The 15,338-nt window shown below is 38.7% G+C and overlaps 1 protein-coding gene across 1 annotated transcript in view; it reads right to left on the bottom strand.

Moving 5' to 3' along the window:
* brd9 (bromodomain containing 9) overlaps positions 1 to 15,338 on the bottom strand; it is a 79,982-nt gene that overhangs the window by 10,965 nt on the left and 53,679 nt on the right. Inside the window, exons 14-15 of the mRNA XM_048609049.1 lie at positions 12,368 to 12,476; positions 10,199 to 10,369 (exon numbers count right to left, since the gene is read on the bottom strand). Of these exons, the coding sequence (XP_048465006.1) occupies positions 10,199 to 10,369; positions 12,368 to 12,476 (280 nt within the window). The remainder of the gene's footprint in view (positions 1 to 10,198; positions 10,370 to 12,367; positions 12,477 to 15,338) is intronic.

The raw sequence follows: 15,338 nt of genomic DNA, 5'->3' as shown, positions 1-15,338 counted from the left end.
CAGACTTTTGAAATATCAGGCAGTTTGAGGACTACGATCGGCTGGCACAAAAAAAAGAGGAGTTGAGGCCTGAAGCAAATCAGTCATGATCTTGTTGAATGATTGAGCAGGCTTGAGAGGCAAAAAAGTCTGCTATTTCCTATGTTATTATTATGCTGAAATACAGCAGACTGAGTAATAATTACGTAACCTGGCAGAATTGTACTGGTGGATTACGGGTTATAGTTTACAATGAAGTACACTGCATTTACATACTTCAGGAGTTCCAATTTTCACACAGCAGGAAAATAAGGACTCCATAAAAAGGTGAGGAGCAAGATGGCTGAGGCTCAAGTGAAAAGCAAACTTCACACAAAAGACTATGCTTCAATAAAGAACTTGTAAATTTACACAACAAATATAAAGCATTAAAACAAAAGGAGACTACCTCAAGTTTCAGAGTATTACCGATGAAGTAAAAGGCTAGAAATTGAATTAAAATTTAAAAAGGTGCAAGGGATTATGGGTATAATGCCACTAAGCAAAAATAGAAGAAAATGAAGGCAAAGTATTTAAGCGTTAGGAAAAGTATGCAAGTTGAAGATAATGGAAATTGGTGATAATACTTAACTTCATAATATTAGGCAAGAGGAAATCCAGAATTGATTAAAAAGAGATAAGCAATATAAAAAGAAAACATTGCAGAGGTTAGGTGAAAAAGAAGTCAAATAAAAAACACCCTTTGAGACATACGCACTTGCAGCAAATACAGAGAAAGTAGGAAGTCTCACCAAAACTGTACAACGTAGAGACTATAATTTTGATTTTCCTACTGGAGGAAAATACTTTTGTAGGAAACTGTTCAGAGAAGATTTACGTGCCCAATTCCCAGAAAAAAAGTGTGTCGTTTAAAGAGGAGGGGTTGAGCAGGTTGACCCTGTACTCATTGAGTTTAGAAGATTGAGAGGTGATCTTATTGAAAGATTTTATTGTGAGAGTTTGAGGGGAGATACTGAGATGATGTCTCCTCCCAGTGGTGGAATCGAGAAATAGGAGCCACAAGTTTCAAAATAACAGGTCTCCCATTTAAGATAGAGGCAGAATTTTCTTTTCAAAGAACCTTTAATCTTTGAAATTGCTTCCAGAGAGCAGTGCAGACTGGGTTATTGAAAATATTCAAATGATGATCAAGTTAAAGGTTTCATTTACAAGGGAGTCAAGAGTTATTTGGCTGGATAGGAAGGCGGGAAAACAAAAAAGGTGAGGCAGGCAGGAGTGAAAGCCATAATCAGATCAATGGTAATCTTATTGAATGGTGATGCAGAAACAGAATGGTCCACTCCTACTCCTCTATGAACTTATGGATTCAGAAGGAAGTCAAGGAAAAAACCAGAAGCCCTTGAAAGTAATTTGTGTCCCACAAAATTGTTTTAGAACTATTTCTGCTCAGAGTCCATAAATTAATTAGATATTAGGATGAGGAAGCAACGTCCAAGCTTACAGATGACAAAAACATGCTAAATAATTCTGAGGATCAAAAGAAAACTGCAAATAAATAATGACCTCAACTAATGGGCAAAATAATGTCAGACTTTAACATCAGTAAATGTGAGGTGATATAATTTGATAGCAAAATCCAAAGTCTTACCCGGAATGGGGAGAATATGTAGGCGATGAGAAAAAGGTAAGGGGAATTTAGGTGGTGTTCAGGTTCAAAAGACATTCAAAATAACATTTGAAGTGAATAAGGCCATTAAAAAGCCCATGGAGTATACCCCCAGTCTACCCTTACATCAATCCAGGGATCAAACCTGTTTCAATGAAGGGTGCAAGAGGGCATTTCAGCAGCAGCTTATCTAAATATTAGATGTCAGGAATATCTAAAAATGAGAGGTCAACCTGGTGATGCCTCAAAACAGGACTACTTGTGTGCCAAACAGCATTAACAAATGATAGGCAGAGCTATGTAATTCCACAACCAATTGATTAAATCTAACCTCTGCATCCTGCCACATCAAGTCATGAATGGTGGTGGGCAATTAAACAACTCACTTGAAGAACTTTCTCCACAAATGTCCCTATCTTCAATGTTGGGGGATCACAGCACATCAGTGCAAAAGATAAGGTTCAAACATTTGCAACAATCTTCAGGCAGTAGTGCCAAGCAGATGATCCATCTTGGCATCTTCCGAGGATCCCCAGCATCACAGATACCACTCTTCAGCCAATTCCATTTACTCCATGTGATAACAAGAAATGTCTGAAGACACTAGATACTACAAAAGCAATGGGCTCTGACAACATTCTAGCGATAATACTGATTACTTGCTGATCTAGAATTTGCTACACTCCTAGTCAAGTTGTTCCAGTACAGCTATAACATTAACGTCTGTCAATCCGGAAAATTGCCAAATCACCTGTACTTGAAAAATAGGACAAATCAAATCAGGACAAATATAACCCAGTCAACTGCTGCCCTTTAAATCTGCCAATCGATCATCCAGATAAAAGTGAAGGAAGGGGGTCATCAACAGTGCTATTAAGCAGCGCTTGTTTATATAAAAACAGCTCACCAATACACAGATTAGGTTCCAGGAAGGACACTCGGCTCCTATCCTCATTAGTCCATGTTTGAACCAAGTCTGTAAAGAGCTGAATTCCAGAGAGGTGACTGCCCGTGACGATAAAAGCAGCATTTAACCAAGTATAGCTTCAAAGGATCCTAGCAAAAAAATTGGAAGGAATGGGAATTAGGCTGAAAACTCTAGTGGTTGGAGTCATGCTCAAAAAAGCAAGGTGGCTATGTTCGTTAGAGTTCAATCGTCTCATGTCCAGACATCACTGCAGGAACACTTCAGAAGAGAGTGTCCTACGTCTAACCACGCTTCATCAATGACTTTCCCTCTATCACAAGGAAGTAAGGAAGCTTGCTGATGATTGAGCAAAGTTCAACACTGTTCATGATTTCAAATACCAAATCAATCCATATGCAAATACTGCAAGACCTGGACACCATCCATGTTTGGGCTGACAAGTGTCAGGCAAGGACCATTTTCAACAAGAGAAAATCTAACCATTAAATAAAAACCAAAAGAACTGCAGATGCTGTAAATCAGGAACAAAAACAAAGTTCTGAGGAAGGGTCACCGGACCCAAAACGTTAACTCTGTTTTCTCCTTCACAGATGCTGCCAGACCTGCTGAGCTGTTCCAGCAACTTTGTTTTTGTTCAAAATCTAACTATTGCTCCTTCACATTCAAAGTAATTCCAATTATTGAATTCCTCACTAACATCATCCTTGGGGTTACAGTTGACCACAAACTAAACTAAAGTAGCCATGTATCGTGCCTACAAAACAAGGTTAGAGGCTAGGAATCCTGCAGTGTTGCAAGTGAAGAATTAAAACCTCTTGTGAAGGGGGCAAAAGTTTAACACAGATTCGGGACCCACAGTTTTACTAACAATGGGGACAGATGCTGAGAAATCCATCAAATCTGTCTTGACTACACCTGCCATTGGATGTGCTCGGTTGGGTGTTCCCGAGTTCACCTGTCAACCTATATTTAACTTGCCATTGTTGGATGTTAGAGCACAAGCTGTGTGTGTGTGTGTGGTTGGTTTTACTTTAAACTTTGGCAGTAAAACTGATTTTGTTTGCTCAAAGCAGTGGAATCTTGCAACTTTATCTCCTTAGTAAGTAACTGGGATCTCAAACATCATTTACTTTAAAAACAAAATTACAGGTTACTTTCCCCAACAGGACTGTAATAGTTTTAAATAGTCTCATCTGGGATCATAACATATGTTGTGGCTCTTGTAGAATTGCAAATCCACAGAAAATAAGTGCTAGAATTTGCTGAAGTTAAAGCTTAGATTTGACCAGTGAATATTACTACATTTACTGACAGCCATTTGGTTGTCAGTTGCTATGGCTTTTCTGGAGCAGGGAGTTTTGTACACTAATTATTTTCAAAATTAACCAAGGCCAGCTTAAAAACATAATCTGTTGCAACAAGGAAGACAAAGAAGAGTTTTGGTGCATTGGCATCACCTTTCTTGACCCCAGTTCACAGACTACTGGTGATGATCATGGCTTACGTGCTTGTGTAGCTGGTAGACATTGGTAACAAATTTCTGCTAGCAACCAAATCTGATGGGTTTGGTCCGTATTTCCTCCTTGGTGTACAGACTGCTGCTGCTCTCTGCACTCTCTCTTGAATGCATCTTGCTGTGAAGATCATGTCCACTATGTCCCTTGATGAGTCAATGTAGTTTCTCTTCCAACTGGATCTGTTCAGCCACTAGGAGGAGGACTTTTTCAATGACCCACTATGACTTCCACAGTTATCACAATCAAGCAGTCTCATCTTTTTTCTTCAAGATGGTCACAAATATGGCGTCTCAGGGACCACCTGTCATGCACCTCCCCTTTCCAGATGAGGTGATGTATGTGAGCCAAAAAAAGTGATTCTCCGCTGTATTTTAGCATCTTGGCAAGGATTCCGTCCGTGCTGGATGCCTTGTCAGTCTTCCATCTATCATGGGTTGTGCTGAGATGGCAATGAGTAACATGTTATAGGATATGACCGAGGGCACTCATGTCAAGTTTTGAATCACAGTCAAGGCAATCTTTGAAATGCCCTTTCAATAAAGCTCTCCCTTTCTGTGCTTGATGAGCAATACTCCAGTCTTGGCTCCAAGTAGCTGAGTAGCTCTTTGGGTTCTTCAATCATTGATGGTCTTGACTACGCTGAAGAATCCGCATATCATGGCTGTTGGTGTTTTGCTGTATTTCCTATGCTCTTTTGATTGACCATCTGTTCTTTAGAGCAAGGTTTTGTTGGATTCTGGCCTTTGTTTATCTGCAAACTTAATTTCTTCACATTTAGTATTGGTGAAGTTTCCATTTCAGAAGCACCCTGGGTTTGTGCTTTAATAGCTCCTGATCATTCTTGTCAAGCCTATCTCGATGTCCCCTGGTTCAGAAATGGCAAGTTTCTTTGGAAGTGCTGTTTATAATAGTTTTAAAAGGGGAGACCAGGCATTATGGACATTGTGGTTCCAGTTGACTGAGCATCACCAGACTACTTCAACTTGTCATCAAGCCACAGCATGCAGGTGATACTTGGATGAGTGCACAGAAACGTACCTCTAAATTAGTGTCAAGGCACTCACAGAGGAAAGAGAATGGTCCTCAGCAAAACTTCTAGAAGACAAGAGGGTTCTCTACCATCCTGCTCCCACTGCACAACACTGTCTAATTATCAGGATGAATGACAAGTCACTGAAAAAACACAGATGAATTACCATACCTTGGGAGCCAGCTCTCAGGTGAGTGCTGATGTAAACTACAAAATTCAACATTTGCTAATCCAGTGCTGTAGTAGTCGCTTTTGGACTCACACATTAGAATGGGGAAAGTTATCCCTGATCCAGAGAGATTGCTGAAGGAGAAAAGACTTTATGCTTAAGAGCATGTTTCTGAAGCACAACAGTTGAAATTAAATCTTTCCTTTAAAGTCTGAAATGAGGAGTTCATAGAATTTGCTGGAGAGAAAGAAACATTGTAGGATTGGTGGTTTTGGGCATTGAAACATGAACAGAATGGAGAAGGAGTTCATGATAATAAGGGTTTTTGAGACGCTATTCCAAAACTATCAGGTTGTACCGTGAAGACAAGGTTTCTAAAATAAGGGAAGTGGCAGTTCTAACAGATGGGTACGATAAATCAGAGCTAGCTTGGTCGAGGGGGCTCAGTGGATATTTCTTTATAAAAGGCTTTAGGGAGCAGACAGAAGCTAATCCAGCTAATAAAAATGAGACGAAAGAAAAAAGAAGTGATGTAAATAAACTGGTATGTTTTCACAGACATAAGACAGGACATATAAAAGAAAAATGTTGGAAGTAGAACTGTAGCATCAGTAAAAGGAACGCTCAAGGAAGTTGCAGGGAAGTTTGTACTAGAAAAGGAAATGGGAGTTAAAACACTGGCGATGTTACAAAATGAAACAAACACTCTCCCTCAAAGTACTGGGGAAAAAATGGAGATTCTTCTTTGCCAAAGTGAATCAGGTTACTCGAGGTCATGGAGGCTTTGTTTCCAAGAAAGTATACTTTTATCCTTTCAAAGAAAAGAATTAATATTTCACAACGGTGAAGCAGTGCAGTCATTGAGAGTGGCTGATCTAATGTGTGAACCAGATAGTTTGATGGAAGTTGTACTAATAAGGGATGGGCATGGGATTTATGCGTTTGCTCTGAGTAAATGAAGTGATTGCGGAAATTCTGTCTCATTAATCTACTGAACGGTAGATTTTGTATTGAGTAATGATTTGGCCAACATAGATGGCAACCATGGTGACATCCAGGTCACAGCAATTGCTTGACTGTGTTGATCGTGCCAATTTCCATAAAATTTACTGAAATCATACATGAGAAATGCATGGTCATGAAAAAAAAATTAAATCTTGCACCCAAAATGTATTTTTTTTTAATGTTTTAAGGATGAGATTGGCAATATGGAAGAGCTAGCAGCAAGAGTCAGCTTTGAGTTCAGTGGGACAGTCCCAGGAGAGATTGAACCACTAGTCATTAAGACGGTCTAAGTTTGAATGAAACAGGAGGGTGTTGCAGGGTGAGATATTCAGAATTGAGGAGTTGGAATCCCTTGTGAAGGAGGTAAAGTTTTAATGAGATGTGATGCTCCACAGTGTCATTAACATCTGAATGAGTTGCTAAGAAATCCACGGGACCTGTCTTGACAGCATCAGCTACTTGATGTTTTGTCAGGTGTACAATTTTACCCATTAACCCAAACCGACTTCATACTCCAACATCCAGAATTACCTATAGATAGTAGGTTGTATAACAAAAGTTAGACAAGTAAAACAGTTTAGTTTGTTCAAAACCAGGGAATCTTGTGGTTTTATTCCCCAAGTAACTGGGATCTCAAACTTTATCTATTATTAATAAATGTTACTGAACCCTGAGTGGACTGTAACAAATTCAGAGGTCTCAACCTGAATTGTAACACTCACCATCTTCAAATATCTCCTCAACTTCACTTTGTCCTTCCAACTCTATTTCCGTCAGGTTTATTTACTTACTATACTCATCCTTAGTGCTTCCTCTGCTTAGCCTGAGAAAGGAGCTATAGATGGTTATCAGTCCTATTACTTTGCTCCAGTCTTTCATGAAAGTTCAAACCCCTTCTCTTTCGATAAGGTTTATAGCCTTTGAGTCTTTTATTTCTTTCTCCCTCTCACTTATTGGCTGCCTGTTAATTTCCAGCAAACCATTCAAGCGTTTCTCTATATTTAAGCACCTATGAAAAATAGAAACTGATGTAATTCAAACATTGATTGCCAGTCGTCATTTTTCCAGATCAATTTCAACAAACTTGAATTCAAGTGATTTTCACTCTCCCTGCTATGTAGCTAATCTTTTGTCATTCACAAACATAACTACATCAGTATATAAAATATAAAATCCATCTGATTGAATTAAGACTTTAAAAATAGATAATTACTGTTACAAGTTTTACTTAACCGCAAAAAGCTTTTCCCATGTCACCACCCAATCCAGCTGCTAAGCAAATAAACTCTACAAATTATATAGAATGTAGAACACACATTAGCCATATGACCCGACTGGTCCATCCGTGTATTTATACACCACACAGCTTCCTTCCACTTCTCTTCGACTTAATCTATCAGCATAACTTTTTAATCCCTCTCTCCTCCCCCGCCCAATACATATTTAGCTCTCCTTTCAGGTGTGCAACGGATGCAATACGTGGTACAAAGGCTTTCAGAACATACTTCACGTAATCCTGTACATTTGAAAAAATGAAGGTATTTAGCATGACTGTCTATAAAATAACATGCCATTTAAAAAAGAAAATCAGTGGTGAACGTCCAGTTGCTGATGGAGATTTAAATATAAAAAAAACTCATTTAAAACTGAGTCCTGGACAATAGTTAATGCAAATACATCATACACAAAAGAATAATAGGTTTTATTGAATAAAGATACCGGGAAAACTTCTGAAGCTTATATAACTTAACTTTACCAAAGTGCATTTTAGGCCATTAATCAGAGTACTGAAATTAACTTAAAGTCCCCTTTCTCACATCTGCAACTAGTGGAAAAATAGCATTTTCCCTGGAGAAGATAGTTGTATTGATTAATTGACAAAAACAAAATCAAATACAGATTACATCCTGGAGGCTGGAATGCCAAACTGGATTTCCCCAGCAGTACTGCAGTCCTTACACTTTCAGCATTGGGCTAATGCGACATTAGCAAAATACTGGCTTATGATTCACAATATAGCAGTCATTAAAAATATCTACACTGGGTGAGATTTGTATTTCTAAAATTATGTTTGCACTTGAGACTTTCAAAACAAAAAAAGATCATCAGTTTAGCATTGATGCCACTGGTACAGTTAAACTATACACATTCTTTATATTTCCACACATTCAGCACACAAGATCACATTTTTCACATCTACGATCACACATTTGGATCAACCACACCTGGAGTGCTGTGTGCAGTTCTGGTCACCGCACTTTAGGAAGGATATGATTACACTGGAGGGGGCACAGAGGAGATTCACAAGGACATTGTCTGGGGTGGAGCAGTTTAGCTAAGAGGAGGAGACTGAATAGGCTCCCATTATTTCCTTTAGAGCAGAGAAGGCTAAGAGAGGACCTAATTGAGGAGTACAAGATTGTGAGGGGCACGGACAGGGTGGATAGAAAGCAGCTGTTCCCCTTTTAGATGGAGGGTCAATAACAAGGAGAAATAATTTTAAAAGGCAGGAGGTTTAGAGGAGATTGGAGGCTTTTTTTTTTCCCCACCAGAGGGTGATGGGAATCTGGAATGCACTGCCTGGAAGGTACCTGAAGCGGTTAACCTCAATCTGAAAAAAACGTACTTGGATAAGCATTTGAAGTATCATAACATTCAGGGTTAAGGGGCTAGTGCTGGAACAAGTGAGACTTGTGTAGATTTAGTGTACATTTGGCAGTACAGACTCAATGGGGAAAAAAGGCCTCTTCTGAACTATATGATCCTATGATTTCTTTTGCAAAAGGATGCAAGTTCACTTAGGTGATAAATGAGCGAATATTTTAAGCTATAAAGAGATGGTTCAGGCTACACATTAGACAAGTTATTTGGCTGCATATTTTCACAAGCACAAATCCCCAATATGCTTTTAGATACAGTTTGTACTTTAGATAAAGGCGTATCATTTCTGCACACTACTGCAGGGCTTCTTGTGAGTAAATTGCACACAATACGAATTAAATTCAAAACCATACATAACACATTGCAACAGCAGTATCTGCAGCTAATTTATGAAACAATGACAGTATATTGCTGAACCAAAGTTAGGACTATGTTTAACTAAGGAAGGATTGGCTCCAGCAGAGATGTAAAACTTGCATTCTTCAACTGTGAAAAAGGTGCATGAGAGGGGACCTTAAAACAGGTGAAAAAAAAAGCAACAAATGAAAAGAGAAAAAATACTCTGGAGTCAAATTCTATGAAAATACAGATTAAGTGATTATATATGTAAACTAATAAAAAGCAATTTCAGAACTGATACCCTGATGCAATTCTTCACAGGAAGTGATTAATACCTGGAATAGTCTTTTAGGTTAGTTAGTAAAGACAACAACACTGAAACCATTAAAACAGTTAGATACAATAATAAAAGCGAAACAGCGCAGATGTTGGCCATTTGAAATGAAAACAAAGTACTGGAAATACTCAACAGACCTGGCAGCATCTGTGGGGAGAGATATTCAACTCTACATTAATTTGTCTAAGTCAGTCAACTTGAAACGTGAACAGTTTCTCTCTCCATAGATGCTGTCAGTTCTTATAAATATTTCCACCACTCTTTATTTAACTGAGTTGAAAGCAAACAGAGGAAGAGGATGGGAGAAGATGAGAAAATAAGGAGAAAGTAACAACAGTATATTTGTGTAAACACAAGAGCGACTGGATAAAATATAATCTCCCTCGTCGGTAATTGTTCTCATTAGTTAAATCTGCAGTACCACAAAGAACATGCAGAGCCAAATTAAGTTTCACTTTTCCAACAAAATCAAGGATGGGCTTGAGGAAAATTATTGAAGAATAAAACGAATCCTTGTGCACCACAGGCACAAACTAAATGAAGGCTATTTTTAAACTTAGCTTATACCTAGGTGATGCTGCTCACGGTCGGAGTTACTGGAGATTGAGCTGAGGTTTGAGGAAGGTCGGGAACCAACACGTTCTGTCTGAGCCTCATGCAAGTCCTGCAGCAACTTGGTGGTCTCATCCAGATTTCTCTGGTTATCATCGTGATCAGGTTCCTTCTTCACTACTTTCCCTAAAAAGGTGACACAGTTTTAATTAAAAAGGTGGTTTAGGCAGCTTAGGAAACTGGACAAGCTTTTAAGGGACAGGGTACGCAAAATGCTCTTGGTACAAATTAAACAGTTACATTTTGCATGTTAAAAAACTGTCAATTTTCCTAGGGCAAGGTATGGTCATGATATGACATAAAAGACTTTTCACTTCAGCTACAGTTGTCATGGAGCACACTCCAGTCTAGTACATGTAAAGCACCAAGTAATCTGATCCAACAATCTGCCTTGGCTCCTAAAGGATGCTTCCTAATGCATCACTGATTCCACACCAGGCATCCTCTGGTTTTAGAATAAGGATGATGCTATAGCACTCAATTAGTTTTTTTTTTAGAAGCTTAGAATCCAAATTTGGTAGAAACTAAGTTGACAATGGACAGATTAACTTCAATTTTAAACTTGCATTCCAGAGCTGATACAAGAGTCTGCAACCCCGCTGCATAACCCAATTCCAATCATGGCAGTATAGCAATCAGTAAATTTTGACAGACAAAGACTTGGATGCACGATTCCTCTTTGCTAATAATTTGTGTGTTTCATGCTGCTTTTCTGAAGCATCTCAGGTCGAAAATCAAAAACCTTCCAAACTACAGGTGTGACCAATTAAAAATTATTTTTGCAAATGACCTGCAATGCTTTGATGCACATTCACTCAACTGCTCAAGGATACATAGATACAAATGATTCAAGGAAAGGAAAACAAAAAAAAAAGAAAAATTCATTAGAGGATTTGAAAATTCATTAGATCAAGAAACGCAGGAGGTCTCAAGAATATATACAGAAAGGTTGGCAGTGTTTGAAGCCATCAAGTTAGTATCAAATAAAATTAAATACTTGCATTAATATAGCACCTTTCACAACCTCAAGATGTTGCAAAGTGCTTTACAAGGACAGAAGTACTTTTGAAATGTAGCTATGGCTGTATGAAGCAACAGTCAATTGGAGCACAGTAAGCTTCAACAAGCAACAATTGATGATACCAGATCTGCCTTTAATGTTGTGAACTGAGAGATAAGCATCATCCAGAACACGTGAAACAATTCGCTTGCTCTTCAAACGTTGTTAGTTCTTACAATGTTCACCTGACAGCACAGACACGATTAGTGGGCAAGTATTCCCCCTATACTACAATGGCCAAGATTGCTTTCAAGTCTCTGGAGTGGAACTTGAACCCACAGCTCTGTGATTCAGGGAAGTGTGCATTATCCACTCTGCTATAACTGACAGTATAGACAACTATTTCTTCAGCTATCTTCATTGTTTCCTTTCATTTGAACGTCATCTTCCCTTGCTACACAAAATTTTAAAACAGTGTATACATACAAGGAACTATCGAGTATATGCAAGTTTTCATCAAGTCATGGTTTTGTTCCTTACAACACTACTGATGTCAGAGATAGATAACATACTTTCTTCCTCAACAGCCACCATCCATTTTTCTGACCACAAGATAACTTGGAGTGGTACGTTAGGAGTAAAAAAGCCACAAACCTTAAAAGATAATATGCATACAGCATTACCCCAGTGTCTGAATGACTGCTACAAAAAGGGTAACTTAAGTTTAACAGCTAAACATCACAAGCACACTCTAGAGATAAATTTGCAATTCGTTATTTACAAACTTAAAAGCGCGTGAAGACAAATTTCAGAAACTGCAAAGCAAATCTGGCATCTCAAAACGATGTGGTCAGCAATGATTTTTAAAGAGGTCACCGGACCCGAAACGTTACTGATTTTTTCTTCACAGATGCTGCCAGACCTGCTGAGCTTTTCCAGCAACTTCTGTTTTTGTTCATGATTTTTAGGGAAGTATTTCTCTTAACTGCAATTTCCAATTTTTGCATTATTGTAAAAACAATCAATTGTGTACATGTATCTGTTCAGATAAATGTACATCTATCCAGCTGAAAGCTTTTAATAAATAGACCGTGAAAAGAGACCATGTACAAAGTACAACTCACCTAGTGAGTTCAATAAAGAAATATCCAAGGAGACATCCGAATAGGACTTCACAGGGATGAAATCCAAGCCAGGACGGTTATCACCTGCACCACCATTTGCCCCTCCAGCCTGTAGTAATTAAAGTAGCACAAAGTTGTGTTTTTAAACTACAAAGTTTAACCATAAAATACAGGTTAGAGTTATGATCCTGTAATGTCTCAAAAATGCGCTGTTTCCTCAAAACGCAGTGAAGCAAAAATTTTGAATACTTTTTGAGACAGATGCGGATAGATTCTTGGTGAACAAGGGGGTGAAAAGTTACTAGCTATAGGCAGAAATGTACTCCTACCCCAAACTCATGTTCATAATTATTCTCTCAGGCTGTGGACATATGGCATTTCACACCTCAATAATGGTTTTCTGCAGGTATTATAGGTGTGTGCCTATTAACATCAGTAGGTCAATTCACAATTCAAGTATTTGAAAATCTAACCAAGCAATGCTTGAGATTAGAACGGTTTTGCTAATATATTTCCCATTCAAACAGAGTCAGAGTCATACATTACAAAAACAGACCCTTCAGTCCAACGTGTTCATGCCAACCAAATTTCCCAAATTAACCTGGTCCCACTCGCCTGCATTTAGCCCATATCTCTCTAAACCCTTCCTATTCACGTACCTATCCAAACGTCTTTTAAATGTTGTAACTGTACCTGCATCTATTGCTTCCTCTAGCGGTTCATTCCACGCAAGAACCACCCTCTGCATGAAAAAGTTGCCCCTCAGGTCCCTTTTAAATCTTTCTCCACTCACCGTAAAAAATATGCCCTCTAGTTTTGAACTTACCCACCCTACGGAAAAGACTTTCACTATTCACCTTAGCTATGCCCTTAAATCCAGCCTATCCTTATAACTCAAACCCTCCAGTCCTGGCAACATCCTGGTAAATCTTTTTTGAACCCACTCCAATTTAATAATATCCTTCCTATAACAGGGTGACCAGAACAGTGCTCCAAAAGTTAATCTTAAAATATTACATTTATTCCTACTTTTGCTTTCTGTCCATTAACCTTCATTTCTTAAGATAGCATAATTAAGTTTATTATCTTCTAATTGCTGGATACTGTGCCAAAATTACAGGACTTCTGGAAGGTCAAACCAAATGCACCCAACTATCTCTCCAGCTATACCTTTTAGAATATATGAGGGCTATTTGTCCAAAAATTGCCACTAATTTCCATTTATGGCCCATCCTTAATAGGCCTTGAAGTCACTGACTTGCTTGGCCATTTCAGCTTAAGATACTGATCTTACCAAGTCTCTAGAAAAGCAAAGTAACTTGTGCAACAGCTTCTTGATTTCCATGTTTAAATGCACATTTGTGGTCACTAGAAGTTGCTGTACAATTTAAAATTCAATGGTGAGTGCTGACATCGCCTCATTATTTTTAATCACAAGTCCAGGTGTCGTTTTTTTGTTTTGAACAGTTGCTGTCGGGAAAAATTAAGAAATGATTTATGTTCATGATCTAAAATAGGGTTATTTTTGGATGACAGGAACATTGTGGGCACAGTGGCTCAATGGTCAGCACCCCTGCCTCACAGTACCAAGGATCCAGGTTTGACCCAGTCTAGAGTGACTATTTGCGTGGAGTATGCACTGTGTCTGTATGAGTTTCCGTCAGGTGCTCCAGTTTCCTACCACAGTCCAAAGATGCGCAGGTTAGGTGAACTGGCCATGCTAAATTGCCTGAATCGTCCAAGGATGCATTCTACACAATCACTGCATCATCTTGCTAGTTGTGTGTTTTAGAGACCCACAATGCAAATGCATATGGAAATGATATGAACTAGGACTCAAAATCTCCTCAACAATTCAGTCGATTAGACAACATTATATAATGAAAAGGATCTAACTCAAAGATGATAAACATCTGCTGCACACATAAGGTGGAATTTAATCCAATGGACAGGGGTCTTGTGTGCCAGAATGTGAGCCAACAGAGGCCCCACAGCACCTTCTCTTGAGAAAAGCCTGTCATTTTAAGTGGTAATGACCAATGCTCCTCACTGCTGTCACTGCCACCAGGGAGATGCAGTGATACAGACCCAGGATCAGCAAGACATCCAGGCCACAACTGCAGAGTGTTCGATGGCGGTTGTAGAAAGTGGGGTTGGAGAATGGGCTGGGCGGATGTTGGCTCTCTTTCCCAATCCAGATACTGGATGTCTCAAAATCAGTCACCGTATACCCGATAACAAGGAGCCCCTGCAGAAACCTACATTTGATTTTTGAATTCCCTCTGCTGCAGAGTTGGAAAGTGAGGCCTTTAAGTGGACATCAAACCCACAAGCCCACCTTTGTGCAAATGTTGTCAATAAAATTGTGTATCAACAGATGCACCACTCAAATACTCAAAAGGATACGAAGACTTTGTAGAATTTGTAAAATTTTACGAGTTTATCTTGTAAAACTACCTTAAGCTACAGGAATCTCTTCTGACTCAGAATCCTTCCATTCTTGATCCTTTATGTTACAAGTATTTCTATTTTAGCTCTACCACCTCTGGTGGATTTGTAGTATTTGCTGAAGATACAAATATATTACCTTTTCCTCTTAGTTACTCAAATAATTTCAAAGAACTTACCCCTGTTCCCTTTTGTGCTCATGGACATTTGTATCTGTTTCTATACAGATATCAAGTTAGGAGTGTACCAGGGAGATTTGTTCCCTTGCTATTTAGACTTCTCAGTCATCTGTTTAGATGATGGCCATTGACCATGGTCTGGGGTCTGACCGACACCAACCACAGTATTTGATGTTACCAAATATAACAAATCGGAAGCCAAAGAACCAAACGTTCCTCTTTGGTCTCAAACCAAACACAAGTCTTTCAGCAATATAAAAACAACCTCACCACAGATGTCATTTAGGTTTGAATACTCATTAGCTTAACCACTAAATAGCTTTTTAAAAATAAACTCAATGGTT

The sequence above is a fragment of the Rhincodon typus genome, chromosome 2, assembly GCF_021869965.1.
Source record: "Rhincodon typus isolate 14 chromosome 2, sRhiTyp1.1, whole genome shotgun sequence".
NCBI classification, from domain to species: Eukaryota; Metazoa; Chordata; class Chondrichthyes; order Orectolobiformes; family Rhincodontidae; genus Rhincodon; species Rhincodon typus.
Note: the sequence above shows the minus strand (reverse complement) of the source record. Positions and strands in the feature narration are given on the sequence as shown.